We start from the raw sequence: 23,936 nt of genomic DNA, 5'->3' as shown, positions 1-23,936 counted from the left end.
AGGGGTGAAGTAGAGTATTTCAGGGCTGCTTAAATGACCTTGGAGGAGGGAGGCTGAAGTTGTTCTCCCCGCCGTGCTCCAAAATGAAACAAGAGGGCTCAGCATCCTGTGTGCACCTTGGGGGAGGGGGCTGGAGTACATTTGATTTACGGGTCCGGTGCTTCCTCACTATACCTGTCCTCTTCCTTCCCCCATCCCCTCCCTTCCAGTGCTGCAGGCCAATTCTTCCCAGAGGCAGCGAAGGTGGCCTATCAGATGTGGGAACTTAGTGCAGTGGCCCGAGTGGAGGTCAGACCCGTGCCCCCACCCTCCCTTTCCTGCTTGCATCCTGGACCACGTGGCTTTTCCTCTCTGACAACTGGCTCCCACCTTCTCCTTTTCTGGCTCCAGGCTCCCCCTGGAGGCCAATGGGAGGTGCTGGGACAAACACTAAGGCTTCCTTTTCTTCCAAGTGATGGTGGCACTGAAATTCCTGCATCAAACCCTTAACCGAATGGGCTGGAAGGTTCTGGGGAAGCTGTTAACCACTAACAGGGATTGCTGAAGCAAGATGGACTAATTATTCTAAAAAGCCTTTCTCAGCCCACTGCCGATGGCCGGGGCTTTGATGCATGAGAGCAGAGATCAAACTGGCTTGGGCACACACTGCCGTGGGTCCCTGAGAATCTGAGACCCTGTAATGAGACTCCCAGGGTCCTTTATATGCCTATGTAAGGAGGTGTGAATAGGCTCAGGAATATTTGAAGTAAATCATTACCCCAGTACTGACTCCCCTTCCTTCCCCATCAGGTGGGGTTGGGGTCTAGAAATGCCCCTGAAAGGGAAAAGGTAACTTGGGCAAGGGACAGGACTAAAGGAGACCAGGGAGAGAGAGTTGAAAGGCCAACCTTAGAGGAACTAGTGTTACCCTGACCTTAAGCTAGAAGTACTAGACAGGTAGTCAGGAGACCAGAGTTCCAGCGTTGGCTTTGCATCGACTGTCTGTATGACCATTGGGCAAATTTTCTCACCTATAAAATGAGGGATTTGAACTCGCTATCTCCAAGGTCCCTTCTAGCTCATTCTCTGATTCCATGTAATCCAAAGCTTCAGACAGCCTCTATCACCTGGAATTCTTTGCTTTTCAAGAACACCACTGGATACGCACTGCTGCCCTGAGCCATGGTGGTCTCTTTCTCTGTCTGCCTGCCAGGAGCGCAGGGTCTGTTTGCTGTGCACCTACTCCCCACTCCCTTCTTCCTGCCAGTTGCTTGGCCCAGCACTTGCTGGGAAACCCCCTTCTTCTATTCTAGGGCCCCGGGGGAGTGCCTTTCAACATCCCACTCAGCTCTCTCTTGCTTCTTATAGCTCAAGGGGACAGTACGTCCAACCCCAAATTTTGACCCAGAAGCAGATGCCAAGGCCCTGAGGAAGGCCATGAAAGGCCTAGGTAAGGAGAATGCTTGTGGAGGTTATGGGGGAAAGACTGGTAAAAAGAGGGGGGGGGTATAACAAGGTCAGGTTCTAGAACTAGAGGCTTTGTAAACAAGCAAGACTTTCTTCGATCTTTAACTTATTTGAGTGAAGACTTGTAGCATTTTGGAAAGAAAGACGCTTGAGAGCCAGGAGAGTTGGATTCCAGTACTTCATATGCAGCCAGCTCTGTGACCTTGGGCAAATTCAAATTTTGGCCTCTCTTTTTCTCTGTAAAATGGAACAAGTAATTTTTGCCCTGCTGAAATCATGAGGTGGTATGATAAAATATGTGGCAGTGCTATGAAAAAAAATAGACCCTTACAAACATCAGATATTGGTCATGATCTCAATACCAGCAAATAGAGGGCGGTGTCCAGTGAGGAGCTAATGAATTAAGTGCTACCTGCTGCCACCTAGTGCCCATCTGGCACTCTGGCAAGAGAACTTAGTAGAGGAGGAAAGGAAGGTCTGGGATCCCTGAAATGATCCAGATGGTCATCGCCATTGAATCTCACAGAGGCTCTTGAGCTAGAAAGAGATCTTCCCCACTTGCCGTGAAGCCATTTTAAAAATATGTATATGTTTTTTTCAGTTAGCAAAAATCAGCTTTTTCTCCCCCAAAGCCATTTAATCTAAGGATTCCACCTTTGCTTGGAGACTTCCAGGGAAACAATCCATTCCATCTTTGGCCGGTTTTTTTTCTTATATCCATATCAAATATGTTTCTCTGCTACTTCCACACTTTGCTCCGCTTTCTGCCTTCTGGAGGTAAGCAGACCAAGACTAAGATGAAGACCTCTTTTGTCATGACAGTCCTTCAAATACTTGAAGATGACTATCCTTTGTCCCACAAGATCTCTAGGCTATGTATCTGCCATTCCTCCAACCAGTTTTTTATATGGCATCACCTCAAGACCTTTCATCCTGGCTCCCTTTTCTCAGAACTCCTCTCTTCAGCAATGTGGCTGCTACAACTGAACACAGGACTCCCAATTGGGTCAGAGCACAGTGGGTCAATCACCTCTCTTATTCTGGACACTAACTGACAATGCAGTGTAAGATTATTTGGCTCTTTTGTCTGCTACCTAGGACTGCTAGGTCACACTAAAACCTTCAGTTTCTTTTCACATGAATGACTTAACCACTACTAGTTGCCTTTGAAGCTGACTCCTTGAACCAAGTGTAAGATTTTAGTTACCCCTACTACATTTGATCTCCTAAGATCCCATCCACTGTTCTTACCTGTCAAGGTATATTTGGATTCTGACTCTGTCATCCATGTTAGCCGTCCCACTCAGCCTTGTATCATCTTCAGATTTGATAAGCATGGCTTCGTTTAAGTCATTGATTAAAAAAATATGTTGCAAGACACAGTACCAAGGACAGATCCCTGAGACATTTCACATACCTCTCTGTACATTGAAGTTGGCCTGTTGATTACTATTCTTGGGGTCTGGTCATTTAGTTCCAAATCCTGCTAAGTGTCTGATGTCCCCTACCTTTCTTGATCTTCAAGTCAGCAAGCATTTGTTAAGTGCTTACTGTGTGCCAAGCACTGTACTAGGTCCTAAGGATACAAAGATAAAAATGAAATAAGTTCCTACCCTCAAGGAACTTACCTTCTATTTATAAGTACATATTAAGTAAATATTAAATATATATCACATGTAATATACATGTAGGTATATATGTACATATATACATATACAGATATCTATACAGGTCCATGCATTGTATATATGCATGTATCAGACATATCGTAATGGGGACACTAATCTGAGAAAGCAGGAAATACCTCTTGAACCGAACCTTGAAGGGACTAAGAGATAAGGAGGGAGAGAGAGTACACATCTTTAGTTGGGGAGCGGGGAGAGGACCTCACAAAGGAGCTTGAAGAGAGAATGCTATGTATGGGGAATAGTAAGTACATCAGGCTGGCTAGAACATAGAATGTATGAGAGGGAGAGATATGTAATCAGACCAAAAAGATAGGCTAGAACCAGGGTATAAAGAGCTTTAAATACCCAACAGAGGAGTTTCTATTTTATACTCAAGTGCATAGGAAGCCATTGAAGGCTCTTGAGTAAGGGTTCAACTTGATCAGACCTATGCCTTGGGGATATCCATTTGGCAAATCTGTGGAAAACAAATTAGAGAGGGACCGATTAGGAAGTAGTTCAGGTAAGAGGTAATAAGGGCTCGGGCTTAAGTAGTAGCTATGTAAGTAGAGAGAGTGGGACAGATGTGTGAGTTCTTGGAGAGGATGAATCAGTAAGCTTCAGTAACTTATGGGATATGGCCATGAGGGAGGGTGAAGAGGTGAGGGTGACTCCTAGGTTGTGAACCTGGATGACAAGAAGAATGGTGTCGCCTTAGACTGAAATAGGGTCACTAGGAAGAAGAATGAATTTAGGAGAAAAGATTTTAATGAGTTCTGTTTTCAGTGTATTGAGTTGAAGCTGTCTACAGCACATCTTAGTGGAGATGTCCATCAGGCAGCTGGAATCATGGGACCAGATCTCAGGAGAGGGATGAATATATGGACTTGAGGGTCATCTGATTAGAGATTGTAGTTGAACCTATGAAAACTGATGAGATTGCTAAGAGAGAGAAAAGAGATGAGGGCTCAGGACACAGCTCTGGAATACACCCACGCGTAGTAGATTGGACATAGATGATGATTTTACAAGAGGGACTAAGAAGAGAAAAGTCAGGCAAGTAGGAGCAGAACTACAACAAAGCGGTGGCACAAAAACCTAGGAAGTAGTGTCCAGCATAAGAGAGTCATTCATAAGGACAGCATGAGAGCCTTTGTCATATGCTGGCATTTATATTAATGCTTTAAGGTTTGCAAAGCACTAAACATATATTGATTCATTTAATTCTCACAACAACTCTGTGAAGTAGTTAACTTTTTTTTTATTAATCCCATTTTATACATGAGGAAACCGAGGCTGAGAGAGGTTCAGTCACTTGCCCAGGGTCTCCCAGCTATTAAGAGTCTAGGGTGGAATTTGAACTCTGACTTCAAGTCCAACACTCTCCATTGAGCTACCTGGCTATCTACTGCTAGGCATCTGGATAAATTATCTATGTGGTATAACATTTTGTGTAGAATGCTGGACTTTAGGTCCAAAAACGCTGGATTCAAATATTACCTCAGATACTTATTAACTGTGTGGCCTTGGGTAAGTCACTAACCTCTCTTGACCTCAGTTCCTCATCTGTAACATGAGAGCTTTAGACTCAATGGTTCCTTCCAGCTCTCAAAATCTGTGGTCCTATGATTTACCAATCTAGTAACTGTGCCAAGAAAGGAAATTAGGTTACTCTGGCATAACCTATTCTTGATGAAGCCATGTTAGTGCTTTATAATCACTGCTTCCTTGTCTAAATGTTCACAAACCATCCCTTTAATGATAGATTCTAACATTTTCCAGAAGTCAAAGGCAAACTCATTAGCCTATAATCTGTGGCTCTACTATATTCTTTTATTGGAAAACCATTAAAATATTTCCAATCCTATGACACCTTTTTTGTTCCTGATGATTTAAAAAAACCCCAATAACAGTGGATAAGGAATTACAGTTCTTTCAGATTCCTGGGATATAATTCACCCAGACCTGGTGACTTGAATAAACTCTTTAGGAGCAGACAAATGTTTTTGTGTCTCCATATGTTTTGGATTTTAGGTCCTTATTACTTATTTTTGTTCTGTCCTTTTCAGTCTAATAATTATTTACCTTAAAGGAAACAAAGAATGAAACAGTTCTATCTACTCTATCATGATTTCATCTACCCCGATCAATGATCCTGTCCCTGCTTTGATTTTCTTTTCCCCCAACATAGTGTTAAAGTCCTTTTTCTCATCCTTAACATATGTCCCCAATCTCAGCTCATTCCGAGTTTTAGCTCTCCTAACACTATTTTACTTACGTATGGGATAGATGTATATTCATCGTCTGTTATCTGCCCTGGCTTCCATCTTCTACAAATGGCTCTTAAAATCTGAAGTTGGTTACTTCACATGAGTGCAGACTCCCATTTTCCTTCTCATTGGAATGGTTGACATTGTCTCCTGAATTTCATTCTTCAGATCTTCTCATCCCTCTTGGACTAATCTCACATGTAGTATTTTCTGCTGGTGATCTTACCGGTCCTTTCTCTGAACACTCTGACACCCGCTTTCCTAAAATCTACTATGTATATCAGACTATGCCCCATTTTCCTCTCTTCCTGTATCATAAATTCTAAGGGAGAGTTGTTATCCCTATTTTTTTATAGTGCTCTAAAGGACTTTACTCTTCAACCCATTGATCCTAGTTCTACTCTTTTAGGCCACATTAAACAAATCTACTGCCCCTTTCGCTTAAGAGCCTTTCAGATATTTAAAGACAGAGATCTTGTTCTCTCCTTTCTTCCCAACCCTCCCTCTCACCCCTTGAAAAGTCTTGCCTCCTTTGGGAAAAAGATAAATTTCTTCAATGGATTCTCCTCCAGTTCCTTCAGTAGATCCTCATGTGACATAACCATCTTTGCCACCCTCCTCTATGTACCTTCCAACCTTTTAAAGCATAGTACCCAGATCTGTACATCATATTGCAGGCAGTTGTGGTCTTCCTGGGGCAGACAGCAATGGAATCATCAACCTCTTCTGGTTGTTGTGCTCCTATTAATGCACCCTACAGTGACATTGGCTTTTTTTGGCTGCCGGGTCAGAACTATCCATTTATATTGACTTTACAGTCCCCTAATATCCCTAGTGATATAATAAGGGAGGAATAGGAAGCCTCTGGCTCAGAGGGAAACATTGTAGTTGGAGCCTCAGAGTTAAGCAATGGTTAGATGCCACCTAGATCAGGGAGGACTTTGGGAAGTTGCTGATCAGTGGAGATGGGTACCATGTTACCAGGAGCTTGCTCAGGATGAGAACCTGTGGGGTATTTCTCTAGCCTGTCCTCCTGAGTCCTTCTCAATCTTCTTTGGCCATTTCAGGTACGGATGAGGATACCATCATTGATATCGTCACACACCGAAGCAATGACCAACGGCAACAGATACGACAGACCTTCAAGTCCCACTTTGGCCGGGTGAGGCTGGTTCCACACTTGGGGCCTTTTTCTGACTGGCACCCATTCACAACTTTGACCAATTTCGTTCTTTTTCTGGGCCTTTTTGGGCTCATCCTTATTAATATAACTACTCACCTGCAGTCTAGTAGTTTATAGAAGGGACATTTTTGTTCTCTTACCTCCAACAGTGGTTGGTTATGAGCTGTACTAAGACATTCATACTCTCCTTTTCCCGCTTGTGACCAATGGTATGTGTTTGGGGTGGTCAATCAGGACCCATTTTGTGTCTAGGGTTAATTAGGGGAACAGTCCAGGTAGCTGACCTGCTCATGATTAAACTTGTGGCCTTATTCTCAGTATCACTTGTCTTACTCTAACCTCCTAAACTGTTCCATCTTAAAATATCAGCATTCCTGCCCTGACCCTAGGCTCTTGTCTTTAGTCCAATTCCCCTGACCCTGAGAGGATAACCTTCTACTCTTGTTGGGTAGAGGGAGAAACCTTTTCTTCCTCTTTGTTTTTCCCCCCTTATCCATTCTCTGCTTTGTCTTTGAAAAGGACCTGATGGCTGATTTGAAGTCTGAGATCTCAGGCAGCCTGGCGAAGCTGATCTTGGGCCTCATGATGCCCCCTGCACACTATGATGCCAAGCAACTGAAGAAGGCCATGGAGGTGCCATGCTGGGGAAGGGGAGGGGAAGCTTGGACAGCACTGAATGAGAGGGAGGGCAATAGGAGGATGACCTGCCTCACCATATTCCTTCCCCCCACCTTTTGGCCCTGGGTACTCTGTACCAATGAACAGATGTTTCATGCCAGTAGGCTCAGGAGGAGATAGGTGAACAGAAACAGAAGGAGGCCAGAGCCTGGAAAGAAATGTAGTAAGGGTGAAATTAAGACTGACCTGACCTGAATTCCTAGCCTGCATGGTGACACAAAAGAGGGCCGGGGCTTTGAAGTGGAGAGTTGGTCTTTCTGGTAACGATAACAAAGCTATGGCTGAGCCTTGCCTTTCCCCGTGGGTTTCCAGGGAGCTGGTACTGATGAACAGGCTCTGATTGAAATCCTGGCCACTCGAAACAACCACGAAATCCAGGCCATCAATGAAGCTTATCGAGAAGGTAAGAGGAAAAGGAAGTAAAGGAGGAGAGCCAGGACCAAGGAGACATGGCAAGTTCTGGGCTGGGCCAGAGGTGATGAGGATGGGAACAATGGAAATAGAGAAAGCTGGCATGAGAGCCTTGGGAAGCCTCCAGGTGTACGCTGACTTTCTCCCTGCGGGTTTTACAAGTGGTAGCCTGGGCTTCTCTCTAAGTCCAACTTGAGTGAAGCGCCTTTGGTTTCCTTGTAGCAGTGCTGAGGTTGCTCAGCCCCACATCCTTCACCTTCCTCTCTTCTCAGACTACCGCAGATCCCTGGAGGATGACTTAACCTCGGACACATCTGGCCACCTTAAGAGGATCCTCGTCTCCCTGGCCACGGTAAGAGCAGTAGGTGGGGTCAGGCGTTCCTCTGTGTGAATGAATTAATGAATGGTAGTCATTATTAAGCACTTGTTGTGTGCCAAGCCCTGTGCTAAGTGCTGGAAATAACATAGAATCAAGCAAGATAGTCCATTCTGATGGGGAAGAGAAGACATAAAAGGGGAGCTGGAGGCATATGCACACAGTGATGTGGCAGCCTATTTCCAGGTAAGATAAAGCAGAAACTCACCTCTCAGAACCTAGGGTCCCAAGGACAGAGTTTGATTTCTGTTGAAAAGAAGACAGAGGACGGCCAAGGGCAGGCAAGATGGCCTGTACACTGCTGATGGGAGCTGGACACAGAGGGAGTGTGGAAGACTCCCTCCCCTATGCCCACAGGAGAACAACTATAAAGTCCTTTCTCAGTGAATACAAAGTGCTAAACTGTAGCCAGGCTAATTGGTAGGTTGTTTCAGTTGTGTCTGACTCTTTGTGGCCCCATTTGGGGTTTTCCTGGCAAAGGTATCGGAGTAGTTTGCCATTTCCTTCTCCAGCTCGTTTTACAGATGAGGAAACTGAGTCAAACGGGTGTAAGTGACTTGCCCAGGGTCACATACCTAGTATCAGAGATCAAATTTGAACTCGGGTCTTCCTGACTTCAGGCCCAGTCTATCCACCGCCTAGCTGCCCTTGGCTTCATACAATGCTTAACAGTTTATGTAGCCATTTTCTGTCCATTATCTCATCTGATCATCACAGAAGCTATGGGAGGGTTGGCTGGGTGAAGATTACTACTCACACTTAATAGACTGGGAAACTGAAACTTGGAATGGGAACCTGACTCGCCTAAGATCGCCCTCGGTGAGTTGGTAGGAGAGCTAAGATCCAGGTTCAGGCTGATGCTCCTTCCTCAGCAGCCCACTGCCTCTTCTAAGATAGCTTAGGTAACTGTCTTAGCCTAAATACACTGAGAAGGAAGAGAGCCACTGTCTTAAGATCGTGGCTGGAAAGGACATGATAGAGACGACGGCAATAGGCACTCATATTTCTAGAGTACTTTGAGGTGATAAATTCCAACCTTCTTATTTTCTTTTTTCTAAAACTTATCGGTACATTTTGTTTTGATAAGACAGGTACTTCCCTTTACAATGTTGTTATTGTATAATTTGGGCAGCTGGATGACACGGGATAAAATGCCGAGACTGGTGTCAGAAAGAGTCATCTTTGTGGGTTCAAATCCAGCCTCACACACTTACTAGCTGTGTGACCCTGGGCAAGTCACTTAACCCTGTTTGCCTCAGTTTCCTCATCTGTCAAATGAACTAGAGAAGGAAATGGAAAATCACTCCAGCATCTCTGCCAAGAAAAACCCAAGTGGGGTCATGAAGAGTTGGACATAACAGAAGAACGACCAAAGAACAATATTGTACAAATGTTCTCTTGGTTTGGCTCATTTCATTCTGGATCAGCTCAAACAAGTCTTCCCAAGCTTCTATGAAACCATGCCCTTTATCGTTTCTTACAGCACAACAGTATTCCATTACGTTTGTACACCACAATTTGCTCAACTGTTCCTCAGTACATGAGCAAAGGCTTCTTGGCCATTACAAAAGGAACACCTATAAAGATTTTTTCCTATTGGTTGTTTTCTTCTTTGATCTTTTTGGAGATATGGGCCTAGTAGTAGTATTGGAAGGTCAAAGGACTTGCACAAGTTAGTAACTTTGGGGGCATAGTTCCAAATTATTCTCCAAAATAGTTGTACAAATTCCCAGCTCCTCCAACTGTGCTTCGACGTGCCTGTTTTCCTCCAATCCCACCAACATTTATCACTTTTCTTAACTTTGCCAACCCGATGGGTATGAAGGAGGACCTCAGGGCTGATCTCATTTGTATTTCTCTAGTTATTTGTGATTTAGAGCATTTTTTCACATGGCTATGCATTTCTCTTTTTGAAAAAATGCCTAAACAGGCACCTCTCCACAAATACCTGATAAGCCCCTTTGCAAAATGCATTCCGGAGAATAGAATCTATCGGTTATTAACAGAGAGGAGGAGTGTGTCCTTTAACATTGGCATTAGGGCACTTAACTGGACTGCTGGTTTTCTTTTTAACTGATATCTTTTGTTTTCTGGTCATTTTCGTTTCCTCATATGTTCCTCCCTCCCCCTTTGTACTCATCAAGACATCACTTTAACGCAGAATAAAAAAGGAAGAGGAAGAAAAGCAATTCAGCAAAACATCAGTCAGGTGTGACAGTACTGGATCTGCAATGCTGCACACTCATAGTCCCCAAACTCTGCAGAAAAGGGAGGGGAGATCTTTTCTCATCTCTTCTTCCAGGTTAAGCTTTTGGCTATCATATTTGGCCTGAATTTTTTGTTGCCCTTTACTGCTGTCCTTACAGCTCCATGGGGCAGCTAGGTGGTACAGTAGATAGAGCACTGGGCCTGGAGTCAGGAATACTCATCCTCCTGAGTCCAAATCCCACCCCAGACACTAGCCGTGTGACCCTGGGCAAGTCACTCAACCCTGTTTGCCTCAGTTTCTTTATCTGTAAAATGAGCTGGAGAAGGAAATGGCAAAGCATTCCAGTATCTTTGGATAAAAAAAAAGAATGCTGGACATAACAGTATCTTTGACAAGAAAACCCCAAATGGGTCACCAAGAATTGGACAGAATTGAACAACATTCAGTAAGCTCCTATCACTCTCTGTCACCTCCAGGATCAAATGGAAAGTCCTTTGACGTTTAAAGCTCATCACAACCTGGCCTGTTCCTACCTTTCCTGTCTTCTCCCTCAGTCCCCTCCACATACTTTGTTTTTTTTTTTGGTTTTTGTTTTTGGCAGGGCAATTGGGGTTAAGTGACTTGCCTAGGGTAACACAGCTAGTAAATGTGTCAAGTGTCTGAGGCCAGATTTGAACTCAGGTCCTCCTGACTCCAGGGCCGGTGCTATACTCACTGCACCACCTAGCTGCTCCCCTGCCCTCCACCTACTGTGATCCAGCCACACTAGCTTACTTAAGATTAAGAGTTCCTCAAACAAGGCATTCCTTTCAAACATGAAACTACTGTTTTTGTGCCTTTGTACTCACTGACTGTCCCTCTGTACCTGGAATATCCTCGCTCTTCAACTTCACATCTTAGACTCAGCTCAGATCTCATAGGAGGCTTTTTCAATTCCCTCCCAGCTATTAGCATCTTCCACTCGAAGGTAACCTTCCCATCCACTCTGTATATATCATGTATGGACCTAGTTATTTACATATATTATCTTCCTCAATAGACTGAACACCTTGAGGGCAAGGACTGTGTTTGCCTTTTTTTTTTTTTTTGGTATCCCGAGCACTTAAACACTGCCAGGCACAAAGGTAAGGCTTAATAAATGATTTTGACCAAACTGACTGTTATGAATCTTTTTGTATTGATGGGTCTTTTGCTGTCTTCTGCTTTCTTGGCTTTATAGTCCCAGTAATAAGGTCTCTAAGTCAAAGTATGAACAAGTTAGCTTTTCTTTTTTTTGAGGCAGTTGGGGTACAGTGACTTGCCCAGGGTCATACACCTAGTCAGTGTCTGAGGACAGATTTGAACTCAGATCCTCCTTACTCCAAAGCCAGTGCTCTGTCCACTATGCCACCTGGCTGCCCTACAAGTTAGTTTTTCTTGCAAAATTCCAAATTATTTTCCAGAACAGCCAAATCAATGTACAGCTCCACCAGCAGTAAATTAGCATGCCTGTCTGTCCTTACTTAGGCCCTCCAACAATGAAACTCCCTGTCCTTTAACATTTTTGCTAGCTTGATGGTTGTGAGGTGATACTTCAGCAAACCTCTCCATTTACAGACAAGGAAACGGAGGTCCAGAGTGGTTACGTGCTAATTGCTACCTGGGTGACTTTGAGCAACTCAGGCAACAGTTAAACTCAGGTTCAAGTGTAGCCACATACTTGATATTTCCCCTTCCTAACTGCCTTTATCAGTGTTTGCTTGAAGGTATCAAAGATGGCTTCTTGGAGGCAATAGAATCAGTGATGGGCCTTGTATTAAGAATTATTTTGTCCCATTTCATCACCTGCCCCATATGAAACTGTGAGGTGGGGTAGGGGTGGAAGGCAGAGACCGTACCTTTTTTTCCTCTTGTATCTCTCCTTCCTCTTGTTTAACACAGGGCCGGTCACTGTTTACTTAGTACATTTCGGGTAATTGATCAATATTCTTCCCTATTTCCACTACAGGGGAATCGTGATGAGGGACCTGAAAATTCAGAGCAAGCCCGAGAGGATGCCCAGGTGAGATTTCGTGAAACCCCTTCTGGGACAGTGTATGGGGCTGCTGGTCCGATGGAAAGTCCTGTCCCTGGGAAGAGGTCATCCTAGCCCTGGGGAAATGGCATTTCCTCCAAGGAAAACAAGTCCATTCCAAAGAGAGAAAGAAAGGGAAGATCTGGAAGCCCCTGTGGTGTGGTACGGGCTGGTAGCCAGATGCTGTCCTGAGTAGATCAGAGTTTGGACCCTCCGAAGCCTTGGCTAGGCTAGGCAGATAGGGAGGTTGGATACCATCCCTGAGACAGAGGTGGGCTTGGGGGCACATTGGGGTCTCCTGGCTGCTTCGCTTTGATAGCATTGCTTGGTTTGGCTGTCTCTGGGGCCAGGATGCTTCCTTCCCAAAGCTAGAACCATCTTTCCACTGTTCAAGGACTCCCTTTGCTACCTTTTGTACCAATGAGAGATCCTGGTGATAGCCAGGCCCGCCTGCTTTTGCTTATGCCTGCGCTATCATAATTGCTGTCCTGACGAAACAGGTTGGAAATGAGAATTGGAGCTATGTATCTGGTCACATTTCCAGAGTTATAAACATTTGTAAACAATATCCTCATCTATAAACACAAAATGGAAAGAAAACTGGAGTCAGATCTGGGTTCCCGTCCAGATTAGAATTACTACACAAACTAGCTGCGTGACCTTAATAAATCTCCTTCCCCCTCTCTGGGCCTCTTTTTCTTTATCTATAAAATCATTTTTTGGTGTAGCAGGAAAGAAGAGAACAGACTTAATGGTGTGCTCTAAGGTGTCTTCCAGCTCTGGCATTCCATCTTCTAAAGGCCCAACTCCTGCTCCAATTCTTTCTGTTCTATAGTCCCTTAAAGCAATGGCATCAAATTCAAACCAAAAAACCCTACGTAAGGGGCCCCTGAACCGTACATAAGGATCCCTGTTGACTTAGAAAACCACATATAAACGTGATATGTGTTCTAGTGTATTTTTATTTATTTTGTTAAATGTTTCCCCCATTACAATTTAATCTGGTTCAGGCAACACTTGGGGATGTTGGGTATGTTTTATACTTCTGCCTTACAGCACTAACATCCTATATGTAAAGACGGAAGGCCAGAGAGATGGATAATCTCCTTTTTCTTCTGCTGCCTCAGAGACCTTATGTATCCTCTTGTTCCCTGTTTGCCTAACTTTGGTGATTTTTCAAATGGAGAAGTGGTTTTTCCATATACTTTTCAGCACTTCTGCTTTGGAGAAGTGCTGAAAAGTATATGCAAAAACCAAATGTAAGCAAATCGGGAGTTAGCCATGCTTTGATTTTTCTCTTTTGGCCCTGAGTTTCTTTGAATAGAGCCAGGGTAGGAATTTTTTTTTAAGCCACCATTGTCTCTTAATTTTCTACTGTTAGATTCTATCTTGGATTAATAATTACCCTCCTCTTTTTAAAAATCCAGGTATTTCTTTTTTTTTTCTTTTGTAAATTTTCTTTTTTTAAATTAGATTTTTTGTTTTTAGTTTACAACACTTAGTTTTACATGTTCTTGAGTTTCAAATTTTCTTCCCTTCCCTTCCCTCCCCCCCTCCCCCAAGATGGCATGCAGTCCAATATAGATTCTACATAAACTTTCACATTAAACTTATTTACACCATAGTCAAGTTGCAAAGAAGAATTATGACCAATGGAATGAATCATGAGAGAGAAGAAACAAAACCAAAAAAAAAAGAGGGAAAAAAAAGAGAGCAAATAGTTTGACTCAATCTTCATTCAGACTCTACAATTCTTTCTCTGGATGTACATAGCTTTTTCCATCATGAGTCCTTTGGAGCTGTCTTTGAGCCTTGTATCGCTGAGAAGAGCCAGGTCTATCAAAGTTAGTCATCACAGAATCAATATGTCTGTGGTTGTGTATAATGTTCTCTTGGTTCTGCTCCTCTCACTCAGCATCAGATCATGTAGGTCTTTCCAGGTTATTACGAAGTCCATCTGCTCCCCATTTCTATTTTTGTATATACGGGTCCCTTTCCTACTTGTGTGATCGCTTTGGGATATAGCCCTAAGAGTGGTATTGCTGGGTCAAAAGGTATGCACATTTTTATAGCCCTTTGGGCATATCCAAATTGCTCTCCAAAATGGCTGGATCTGTTCACAACTCCACCAACAATGTATTAATGTTCCAGTTTTCCCACATCCTCTGCAACGTTTATCATTTTCCTGTTTTGTCATGTTAGCCAATCTGACAAGGAGAGATGTGGTACCTAAGAGTTGTTTTGATTTGCATTTCTCTAATCAGTAGGGATTTCGAGAATTTTTTCATATGTCTATAGATATCTTTAATTTCTTCCTCTGAAAACTGCTTGTTCATATCCTTTGACCATTTCTCAATTGGGGAATGACTTGTATTCCTATAAATTTGGCTCAGTTCCCTGTATATTTTAGATATGAGGCCTCTATCAGAGACATTGGTTGTAAAGATTTTCTCCCAATTCTCTGCTTCCCTCCTAATCTTTGTTGCATTGGCTTTGTTTATACAAAAACTTTTCTGTTTATCATAATCAAAATTAACCATTTTGCATTTTATAATGCTCTCTATCTCTTGTTGGGTCATGAATTCTTCCCTTTCCCATAAATCTGATAGGTAAACTATTCCTTGCTCTCCCAAATTGCTTATAGTTTCAGCCTTTATTCCTAAATCATGTGCCCATTTTGACTTTATTTTGGTGTATGGTGTAAGATATGGGTCTGCGTCCAGTTTCTGCCACACTGTTTTCCAATTTTCCCAGCAGTTTTTGTGAAATAGTGAAAAAAAATCAGATATTTCTGGAAAGAGGGAAAGACGTCAGTGAAATGTCAGAGCTGAAAAGGACTTTAACAAATAATCTAAGCCCCTCATTTTACCACTGGTGAAACTGGAGTCTGAAGAGGGGAAATAATTTACCCAAGGTCATAGGGAGTTAGGGGTGCAACGGGGACTAGAGCCCAGGTACTGACTCCCAGGCAAGGATTCTTTTCGATTACACCAAAAAAATGTGTGATGTGGTTATCTACCTTTTCCTCTGTATATGGAGAGTTGGGCAACCTGAAATGGCAGTTGGAGGAATCACAGAGAACTCATCTCACCTTCCCGATTGTGCCCAGGGCTGGCCCCATCTAGAAAGGGTAGACGCTCATTTGTATAGTACTTTTAAGGTTTGCAAAATGTTTTGAAAATATTATCACTTTTGAGCCTCACAGCCATCCTGGGAGGTAGATGTTATGATAACCTGCATTTTACAGGGGAGGAAAGAGAGGCGGATGGAGGTTGCCCAGGGTCACGCAGCTAGTGAGTGTCTGAGGCTGGATTTGATCTGAGACCATACTTGAACTCAGGTCTTCCTAACTCCAGGGCCACCAGCACTCTGTCCACTGTATCACCTAGCTTCCTGGTAAAGTCAAGTTTGTGCATTTTTGCAAGGCTTTAAAATATGTTCCATGGATCAAGGGTATGCTGCTGAATGTTTAACAAGTGACTCTATGGTGGAAAAAAGATGATGTATAGCACACTATTAAGTTTAATCTGCATTATTCCAGCCAACAAAGCAATAAATTAAGACCTTGCCAGTTTTCAAAGTATAATTGTTCACACTGAAAATTTGACAATAAGCTCCAGCAATCAGCCTGTTTTTGTTTTTTTTTAAAGCAAGGTTGTGATTGTCTCACCCCTGCGACTTGGCTTTATGTGTTGTCTGGCAACTTCCCCTGCCCCACTCCTACTGCAGGCTTCCTAAGCCTTTGAATCCTGGCTGGATCTTCCCACTTTTATTCCGATTGGGTGCCTCCCTGCCCTAAAGACAGACAGCAGTTCCTGCTTTTGTCAGCAGAGGGAACACAACTGATAAACTTTCTAGCCCACTGCTGCTTTTTCGAGAAAAAGACAGGAGAAGAAAGAGAGAGACACCAGGGGTATCATTCAAGGGATGCTTGACCCAGGTCTGCTCCTAATCCAGTAGGCTTCCCTAGCCATCTCATACAGCTGTTTTGAGAGCATGGGGATTTATATGGACCTCAGGACCCACCTAATTTTGTAGGGAGATCCCTGGGTCCTAGGTAGGCTCAGGAAATAATGTCAGGACTGAGAAGGACTTTAGAGAACATCTAACCCACCCCCTCATTTTTCAGAGGAGGAGACTGAGGCCCAGAGAAAGTGACTTTGTCCACAGTCAAACGGGGAGTTAGTGACAGAGGTGGGATTGGAAACCTGGGTCTTTTAAAGGTGAAAAAAATACTTCTGAATGCAGAAATTCCTTTAAAGAACTTTTTTTTTTTAATTTAAATTTATTTATTTATTTAACATATTTGGTTTTCAGCATTGATTTTCACAACAGTTTGAATTACAAATTTTCTCCCCATTTCTACCCTCCCCCCCCACTCCAAGATGGCTTATATTCTGGTTGCCCTGTTCCCCAGTCAGCCCTCCCCTCTATCACCCCCCTCCCCTCTCATCCCCTTTTCCCTTCCTTTCTTGTAGGGCAAGATAAATTTCTACGCCCCATTGCCTGTGTATCTTATTTTTTAGTTGCATGCAAAAACTTTTTTTGTTTTTGAACATCTGATTTTAAAACTTTGAGTTCCAAATTCTCTCCCCTCTTCCCTTCCCACCCACCCTCCCTAAGAAGTCGAGCAATTCAACCTAGGCCACACATGTATCATTATGTATAACCCTTCCACAATACTCATGTTGTGAAAGACTAACTACATTTTGCTCCTTCCCAACCCATCCCGCTTTATTGAATTTTCTCCCTTGACCCTGTCCCCTTTCCAAAGTGTTTGTTTTGATTACCTCCACCCCCATCTGCCCTCCCCTCCATCATCCCCCCCTCTTCTGACAAGATGCTTTCAAGTTGGAATGTCTCAAAATGGGGATGAAAATTCTGGGGGGGGTGTCTAGGAGAACAACCATCTATAACAAAAGGTTACAGCTAGTCTCATTAGTATAGTTGCCATACACTATAAAATATAAATCAAATTATTGTACTTTGCCTGGTAAGCTTACTCTCAGTAACATCTGGCATCAGCAGAGAAACTTTTGTATTCAAGGTTACTTTCTTACCTGCTGTCACATTTTACCCTTGGAATGAACCTGAAAAAGGCATTGGACTTGGAATCAGGAGACTTAAATTCAATTCCCAGCTCTAGCTTTTGTAATTTGTGTGATCTTTCAGCTTCCTCATCTGTTAGTAATCGCACTACTGCCTTTCATGAGAAAGCGTGTCTGCCTTGGTATTTCCATTATATTGATGGGAAAACTGGGGCTCATCAAGAAATGTGATGTGCCCAAAATGATCCAGGGAGTTGGTCGTAGAGCCAGGAGTAGAAGCCACATTTATTGATTCCCAGTGCTTTCCATTATATCTTAAGTTGATCTCTAAGGTCCCTTCTAGCTTTAACATCCTGAGTCTGAGCCAAAAGATCAGAGGACATGGGCTCTTTTCTTCATTTACGTATTTACAATGTCTTTGCAAGACCCTCTTCCCAAAAGCAGTACCTGTACTTTTGACCCCACCCCTCTATCCCAAATTGGGTCTTCTGAGACCTTACTCTCACTTTGCCTTCCCCTCTTTCCCTTCTCCCTGCTCTCAGGTGATTGCAGAAATCTTGGTGAGTCTTGAATTTTATTATGATTTCTAATACCCCATGTGAATGAATTTTGACTAGACTGCTTGTGTGTGCTGAGCCCATTGGGGACTGTCATTTGGGGTTTCAGGCTTCCTTAGGGTGTTCTCTCTCCTTCTCTCTCAGTCTATCTCTCATTAGTCATTCTCCCCATCACCTGTGCCCCCCACCCCCAAAAATACCTCTTGAAGGCTATTTGTCTGGGGATAAAGAGAGGGGGAAGTAGTGGGCAGAAAAGCCAACTGTGAAGGCTGGTCCTTGGGACTCATGGTTGGAGCCAGGCCAGCTGCCCTTCTGGTATTCCTGCCTGGGCCAACTCAGCAACTCTCCCCAGGAATCTCCCCTTCTTGAATGGGAATGAAAAGCATCTGATGCCAAGTTTTCCTAGTTATTCCAAAGGGCAGAGAGCTGCCAAGGGCAGGTCATGAGCCATCCCTCCCAAACAGGCCGTACCCATTCTCCCCATAGAGACAAAGCCTTTGGACAGGAAGATTTGAGTGTTGAATAATGACAATAACAATCTCTTCCCCTGTTCCCCCCATGCCCCCAATCCTACCTGTATTTTCCCTTGCCCCAACTTTGCAGGAGATAGCAGATACAACGAGCAGTGGCGACAAACCTTCTCTGGAAACACGTTTCATGAGTATTTTATGTTCTCGAAGTTATCAGCACCTCCGGAGAGGTTAGCGCTCCATCTATTCCACACTATTGTCTGCCTTATCCTCTGCTTGGCAGAAGCACACATGGGAATAGAGCAGGGAAGAAGACATTTTTGCACTCTTGGTGACATTTTGATGTGGCCCAAAAAACCCCTACTGATCTAAGGCTATGTTAATAGAGTATTAGTGTCTAAGACAAGGGAGGAAATGATTTCACTGAAAGCCGCCCTGCTCACACTATGTACTAAGAATTTTAGGAGGTACATGCATGGGTTGTGATTTTTTTCACCTAAATAGTATTGCATTCAGGCCAGAACACTTAGGAACTCATGTCCCTTGATGGCACTCTCAATCACAGTCCTGGGGGGAGGCATTGTGGGTATTTGAGGGACTTTGGGAGGGGAGGAACCAGGGAAGAAAAGAGGGGGAAGTTCCCCTCTCTACTGACCTTGGGGTTCACTTCCTCTTCCGGGCTTTCCTGGCTTCCAGTTTTCCAAGAGTTCATCAAGATGACTAATCATGACGTGGAACACACCATTAAGAAAGAGATGTCTGGGGACGTGCGGGACGCATTGGTGGCTATTGGTGAGCAGCTGGGGGTGAGAGTGAACTGTGGGAGAGGGGACTGGTACAGTGGCCCAGGGGGGAACTCACAGTAGCATAGATTTCAGTCCATTTCCTCCAGCCCGTGAAGGTTTGCCCATTTGGTCTGAAGATTAATGAAAACTGCCATTCTTAGTCTATGGAACCTCAAGAGGAAATAGTCAGTTACGCTTTTCTGTAATGAATTAGCAAGAAAAGCAAAGAGGAAGGAAATGTTATTTATAAATTCCAATTCCACTCTGCACTCCCTTTCTCCTCTTCTTCTGCTAGTTCTTAGGTCATGTGGGCACTGTTATATTTTGGTGAATGGGGAGGGCAGAATGAAGAGAGCTGAAGGGCTATTGGAGTACAGATGCAAACTCCAACTGTCCCTTCCTCTTGCTGTGCTTAGCCTCCCTCTCTTTCCTTTTTTCATTCCATTCTTTGACACAAATAGCAAGTGAGATCATTTAATTGATCAACAAGCATTTAATAAGCACCTACTATGTGCCAGGCACTGGGCTAGATGCTGGGGATGTAATACAAAGAATTTGTATTTATATCCAACTTGCCTTTTGTTTTCCTATGTATTATCGCATGGGACATTGAGCTGCCCAATTCTGGCCTGGGGCCAGAACCAGTAATCCCAAAGCTGGGAAGATGGTAAATTGGGGTGGGGCCCAGGGCTGGTTTCTGAGCTCCTTTTATTCTCTGTCTTCCTGATATTCAGCCCATTCTTCCCTTCATGCAGTCTTTGGGGGAAGATTTTGAAGTTATTTCCAGCAGAGCCGTTGTAAGCACCAGTAAAATATTTGCCAACTGTATTGCCCCTCCCCCAGGTATCTCTTACCAGGGACTAACTGTCCTTATAAGTGAAGCAGGGGGTCACCTATGTGTCATGCTTTTAGGAAAAACAGAAATGCCCTCCCCACCCCCCACCCCCATCAAAATATCTTCTTTGCTTTGGCACTCTGATAAGTGCCAAAATTTCTACCACTAGAATTTAATCCTTTTGCATCTTAAAGGATATATGGTATTCCTGCCCCCCAACAGAAAACAGATGTCCCTGGACTCATGCCACTTTAATTATCAGCTAAGTGCTTAGAAAAGATTAGTTGACAGTCAGCTGAGATCAAAGTCCCTATGAATGGGAGGGGCAGACCTAGGACAGATGCTTAAAAGTGGAGAGAAACACTGGAAGGGATGATGTCAGTGCCAAAGACCAATTTTGCTGGCATACAGTCATTGTTAGGGCTGGCACTGGGTAACAGCCCCAGGTTTGTGTGCAGATAAGAGAAACTAGTTTCTAACTGCATTTCCTTTATGTTCTCCTTAGTCCAGAGTGTCAAGAACAAGCCCCTCTTCTTTGCTGATAAGCTGTATAAGTCCATGAAGGTAAACCCTTTCCTTCTTCTGGGACCATCTAGAGTGAGGGGCCAAGAGGCACCCCAGACCTCTCTCATTCCCTGCTCTCCCACACTCTGAGATTAATAGTCTCCTATTCATAAAGATGCTGAAAACATGGGGAGGTATCAGCAAAGTTGCCTGTCTAGGAAAGAGGACAAACTCGGAAAGGAAAAAACACACCAAGCCTCCTTCCAGAAGGGTCACAAACTCAAAATGTTTTCCCAAGGCCAGCGTGAGAACATACCTTGGGAGATTTTAGAGATGGGGTAGAGAGCATGGGGAAATAGCCTTAATGGAAACCCTGCCAATTTCTGATATTTGTAAAGTTGTGCTGTCTACCTGGTGTTCGCCGGGGCCGATACCTAGGGCAGGCCTACGTGTTACTCTGCTATCATCTCTCCTCCTCACACCCATTCTATTTCTGATGTTTGACCTATTTTTAATCCTATATTTATAGTCTGCACACACATAGCCACATTTGATTTCACTAACCCTAAGAGTATTCTGACACTTCTGGGTGTGCCTTAATAATTAGGCCAAGGTCCAAGTGCATAAGCTTCTTGGACAAATGGCTTTCCCTCTGAGCGTCCTCACCTATTAAAAGTGAAGAGGTTGTACTAGATGATCCCTAAGGTCCCAAATCCTAAGATCCTTGAAGACAAGGGTCCAAGTCTGTTCTCTGTGTTTCCCCAGGAGGATTAACTGGTGTTCCAGTTCCAAACAGCTCCATGTCCCACACGCTCACAGAAGCCAATTAATCTGTTCCATCTTGGGGAGGCCTGGGAGATTGAGACATAATTTCCTTCTGTGGGCTTAGTTGATGTTGGAGGTGTGTGTGTGTGTGTGTGTGTGTGTGTGTGTGTTTTTCCCTCTCTCACATCTCTCTGTAAATCTCCACCCACATTTACTCCATCAGGGAGCAGGCACAGATGAGAAAACTCTCACAAGAATCATGGTCTCCAGGAGCGAGACTGACCTGCTCAACATTAGGCGAGAGTTCATTGAGAAGTATGACAAATCACTTCACCATGTCATTGAGGTAAGGAGGAAGGAACTCCAGGCCCTACCATAATCAGGTATCTCTAATGCTAGACCAGCATTAGACCTGAAGGGAAGGGAGGGTGTTTTGAGTTGGGTCCCAATGACTGTTTGTCCTCCCCCTCCATAGCTCATCATTTTTGCAGAGGGCCACGTATATACTTCTTACTCTTGAGGAGGCATCCTCTGCATCCTTATCAGAGCATGGAAGAATTCCTACTACAGGAACTGATAGGGTTTTTTTAAGGGGATGGTTGCCACGCTGGGAGGAGCCTGGGAAGGCTTTTCACTGTAAGCATGTCCTTTCTTTCTGCTCTTAGAGTGACAACTCCGGAGACTACCTCAAGGCTTTGCTGGCCCTCTGTGGAGGAGAGGACTAGCTGGAAAGAGAGAGCTGGTCCCCAATTCAAAGCTGTCGTTTTGATTGTAGAGGTTGCTGTGGCTTTGGGGGGAAACTTCCTTTGCTGTCCAGCCTCACACAGCCAGCACAGCCAAGACAAGTGGGGAGGGGGGAGGGGTAGTGGAGATGGGGAGGGAAGGTTCTTGGGACTTGTCTTCTGTGAATGCCATAGGAGGAAAGGGTGACACCTCCACATAGGTGTTTTACCCAGTGAAGTTACTCCTGCTTATGTATTCTAAAACAAATAAAATGTACACCGATCATCAAATTTGAGTTGCACGTTATCTCTGGAGGACATCTAACCCAGAACTGAACAGGTATCCCTTCTACACTCTCTGTACACCATCCTTTGCTTCAGGACTTCAGAGTTGAGGAACTCACTGCTTTTTAAAGGCACCCCATTCCTCTTTGGGGCAGTTTTAATTGTCATAAAGTCCTTTCATATATTGGGCCAAAATTTGCTTCCCCTGATTGTTCTCAATTCTGCTCTCTGGAGCCCAGAACTGTTCACAGTATTGGAGGTGAGGTCAGATCTGGGTAAAAGACAAGCTTCCATTCACAGTTCCACCAGCACTCACAGTTTCTACCTCCCATCTAATCTTCTTGTTTTTTTGGCTTCCTCACCATAGCCTCTCCCTACCTGATGCTGCTTAAAGTGCTCCCCTCTGTGGGTTTTGTTGAAGGCACTTTTGCACACTACCTGGCATGTCATAAGCACTCAATAAAATGCTTGTTGACTGACTGACATATGGGGCCCCTGAAGTGTGTCCTGGGAGGTTTGGGTCCAGTTAAACAGGCTCGAGAAAGAATTGCTATCTATGATGCTACCTCTTCTTCCTCTTTTTCTCCCGAAGTGGATGGAAGACTTGGCTCTAATCCACTATGTTCTCACTGCCCCAGTACCAACACTCTAACCTTATATAGTGATGGCTCAGTTGGTTCCCAAGCATTTATTAAGTCTTACTCCATGGCAGGCATTGTGCTGAGGGTGGGGAGGGTGCGAATACAAAGAATGATACAATCCCTATTCTCAAGAGGTTTACATTCTTTTTTTTTTTTTTATAAATTTCTTTATTTATTTTTAGTTTACCACACATGGTTCTACATAGTTTTGAGTTCCAGTTTTTCTCCCCTCCCTCCCCCCTCCCTCCCCAAGATGGCATGGAATCTCATATAACTGTCATGTATAACTTCGCATTGAATTAATTTATGCACTAGTCAAGTCGTGGAGAAGAATTTTGACCAATGGAATGAATCATGAGAAAGAAGAAACAGAACCAAAAAAAAAAACCCAAAAACAAAAGAGAAGCAAAAAAGGCGAGCATGTAGTGTGCCTCAATCTGTATTCAAACTTCGCAGTTCTTTGTCTTGATGAAGATAGCATTCTCCATCGTGAGTCCCCTGGAGTTGTCCTTGCCCCTTAGGTTGCTGAGAAAAGCACAGTATGTCAGGGTTGGTCCTCATGGAATCCATATATCTGTGACTGTGCACAATGTTCTCCTGGCTCTGCTCCGCTCACTCAGCATTATGTCGTGTAGGTTTTTCCAGGTTGTTATGAAGTCTGCATCATCCCCATTTCTTATGGCACAATAGTATTCCATCACCTTCATATACCACAGCTTGTTCAGCCATTCCCCAATTGATGGGCATCCCTTTGATTTCCAATTCTTGGCTACCACAAAAAGAGCTGCTATAAATATTCTTGTACATATGGGTCCTTTTCCCGCTTGTGTGATTTCTTTGGGATACAACCCTAGAAGTGGTATTGCTGGGTCAAAGGGTATGAACATTTCTATAGCCCTTTGGGCATAGTTCCAAACTGCTCTCCAAAATGGCTGGATCAGCTCACAACTCCACCAGCAATGCAACAATGTTCCAATTTCCCCACATCCTTTCCAGCATTTATCATTTTCCTGTTTTGTTATTTTAGCCAA

The 23,936-nt window shown here is 43.9% G+C and overlaps 1 protein-coding gene across 4 annotated transcripts in view; it reads left to right on the top strand.

Moving 5' to 3' along the window:
- ANXA6 (annexin A6) overlaps positions 1-22,270 on the top strand; it is a 60,384-nt gene extending 38,114 nt beyond the window's left edge. For 2 of the 4 annotated variants that reach the window (XM_036749144.1, XM_036749145.1), the window contains exons 14-26: positions 210-288; positions 1,348-1,429; positions 6,451-6,545; positions 7,086-7,199; positions 7,557-7,647; positions 7,928-8,007; positions 12,228-12,281; positions 17,884-17,901; positions 18,502-18,598; positions 19,065-19,160; positions 20,494-20,552; positions 21,481-21,603; positions 21,923-22,270. In XM_036749144.1, coding sequence (XP_036605039.1) covers positions 210-288; positions 1,348-1,429; positions 6,451-6,545; positions 7,086-7,199; positions 7,557-7,647; positions 7,928-8,007; positions 12,228-12,281; positions 17,884-17,901; positions 18,502-18,598; positions 19,065-19,160; positions 20,494-20,552; positions 21,481-21,603; positions 21,923-21,982 — 1,048 coding nt within the window. In that variant the 3' untranslated portion in view covers positions 21,983-22,270. The remainder of the gene's footprint in view (positions 1-209; positions 289-1,347; positions 1,430-6,450; positions 6,546-7,085; positions 7,200-7,556; positions 7,648-7,927; positions 8,008-12,227; positions 12,282-17,883; positions 17,902-18,501; positions 18,599-19,064; positions 19,161-20,493; positions 20,553-21,480; positions 21,604-21,922) is intronic. The other 2 variants (XM_036749147.1, XM_036749148.1) reach the window with 1 other exon arrangement.
- The last annotated feature ends 1,666 nt before the right edge of the window (positions 22,271-23,936 follow it).

Source organism: Trichosurus vulpecula, chromosome 3 (genome assembly GCF_011100635.1).
Source record: "Trichosurus vulpecula isolate mTriVul1 chromosome 3, mTriVul1.pri, whole genome shotgun sequence".
In the NCBI taxonomy this organism is placed as follows: Eukaryota; Metazoa; Chordata; class Mammalia; order Diprotodontia; family Phalangeridae; genus Trichosurus; species Trichosurus vulpecula.
The sequence above is the reverse complement of the archived record's forward strand: the minus strand, read 5'-3'. Positions and strand labels throughout refer to the sequence as shown.